Raw genomic sequence first — 2081 nt, 5'->3', positions numbered from 1 at the left:
CTAAATAAAGAGATTGATTGATTGATTTAAAGTAAGTCACTGCACTTAAGGGAAATTGATGGCGTATATCGCTTTACTGTCTGAGAGCTCCATAATGTTCACTGCAAAGTGTTAAACTATCAATAAAATAAACAGCAGTGAGACAAATAGATCAATGTATCCTCTTTTCTCTAAATTTCTCTCCAGATTTGTTTTCCCCAGAAACAGATTTTATCTAAATATTTCACAACAGTGAGACCATCAGGGAAGCTAATAACTCTTTAAGTGTTATGTTTGTGTCTCACCTCAAGGGTCTGCATCAGCGTCGGTTTGATGGCGTCTTTCATCAACACAGCCAGAGCTCCACTCACACCCTGTCAGRAGGAAAGTAAACTGAGGACCGTCGCTGCAAGACGTGATTATAACTAAAAGTGTTTTTAAACTGTTTTTTTTTTAAATGTGCCTTTAGTCGTACACACCAGGTCCTCTGCTGTGACGGGTTCCCCGGAGCGGCTGGTTCCCACCACCATGCGCGCCAGCCTGTTCTTCATGTCCTTCAGGCTGTCGGACAGAGCCARGATAGCCATGATCTCACTGGCCACAGCGATGTCAAAGCCAGTCTAAAAAGTGTGAGACAAAAACCAATATTAATATAAAACTGACGGCAACATGTACTGTGAGATCACAGAACCACACCGTGGGAGCCAGACTACAAACTTCCCTACAGTCACCTGGTTCAACAGAGGCAAAACAAGTTTTATGAATGTGGCCTAATTTCAGAGTCATGATCTAATAAGAGAAATGCAACACTGATCACATATAACTCATTTAGATGCAACTTTTTTATTGATTTATGTCAAACTAACAAGATTTTAAAAAATAAGACAACTTAAATCGAATGAGGGTCAATTAAATATGGAAGCAGGGGACAGTGTGGAAAAGTAAAAAGGTATTTTCTCTTTCACCCTCTCTCTCTCTCACACAGGGGAGAGGAAAAACATAAACCATATCAATCCACCGAGGACTTTTAAGATTTCTATTCCCACTCCCAGTCACAACACCCCGAGGGGCTATAGGGTATCCAACGCAGGAGGAAGGTGCAGGAATGAAAGTGAAACGGGCTGTAAATATAAGCATATGCTGACGCAGCTTAGGGGCTATTCCAGGTGTGTGTGTGTGTATGGGTGGGTCATTTCCCCTTCTTATCTAAACATTTGCTTTCACTTAAAGCTGCTGGCTTCCCGTTGACCCGAACTGTTTACGACTGAATTTCATTTAGCTGTCATTACTACAGATCTGTGGTTAAAATATCTCTGTGCAGAATCAGGGTGTTTTTGGACATATGAGAACACATTTAGTTCAAATAAACTTTACCAAACAATGCAAACATGTAAGTCTTTTAAAAATATATATCTAAAAGTTAAACCTTATGGAGACAATTTAGAATAGATGCCTTAATCCAAAACTAAAAAGCTTTCATTTCAGATGTTTTATGATTGTTATCAGTGGTGGGCACCAGCCCGCTAAAGTGCAAATCTGATAATCGTGGACCTAAATTTTTCATTTGCGCTTTAGCGGTCTTACTAATTTTTTTAATTCATAAGCGGATTTGCGCTTTCTAAAACTAAAATGCAGTACAGTTAATAACTAATTATCTACCAGTCATATTATCTTGAACAGCGGAAGGTAATGACTGTCAATGAATCACAACACACATGGTCTATCCAACAGCACCCCTCCCAGATAAACACACTTATTGGAAAGGTGTACATCTTTGCTGACTGTTGCTTTGGGTCACAGTTCATTTCCCACAATGCTTTGTGTCTGCTTACGTAGCAGGAAGTCAGTGTTTAGAACTCCCTGTCCCAGATAAAACAGTTAACGTTTGTAATCCATACTAAAATTTTGTATGTATTGATTTATTTTACTTTTCAATCAGAGCTCCTTTAAAAAAAAAAAGTTTAAACGCTGGAGCTCAATACTTGACGTAACTGGTCGAAGCAATCAACCAACAAGGTTAGGGACGCGGAAATTTAAAGATGCTATGCTGATGAAGACTGACATCTAGTGGTCAACTGGAGCAACTACATGGAAAACTTTAA

The 2081-nt window shown here is 39.2% G+C and overlaps 1 protein-coding gene across 2 annotated transcripts in view; it reads right to left on the bottom strand.

Moving 5' to 3' along the window:
- Positions 1-2081, bottom strand: part of mthfd1l (methylenetetrahydrofolate dehydrogenase (NADP+ dependent) 1 like) — a 40398-nt gene that overhangs the window by 25797 nt on the left and 12520 nt on the right. For both annotated transcript variants that reach the window (XM_014011590.1, XM_014011591.1), the window contains exons 18-19: positions 459-599; positions 285-353 (exon numbers count right to left, since the gene is read on the bottom strand). In XM_014011590.1, coding sequence (XP_013867044.1) covers positions 285-353; positions 459-599 — 210 coding nt within the window. The remainder of the gene's footprint in view (positions 1-284; positions 354-458; positions 600-2081) is intronic.

The sequence above is a fragment of the Austrofundulus limnaeus genome, unplaced genomic scaffold, assembly GCF_001266775.1.
Source record: "Austrofundulus limnaeus strain Quisiro unplaced genomic scaffold, Austrofundulus_limnaeus-1.0 Scaffold82, whole genome shotgun sequence".
NCBI classification, from domain to species: Eukaryota; Metazoa; Chordata; class Actinopteri; order Cyprinodontiformes; family Rivulidae; genus Austrofundulus; species Austrofundulus limnaeus.
This window is presented reverse-complemented; position numbering and strand designations above follow the sequence as displayed.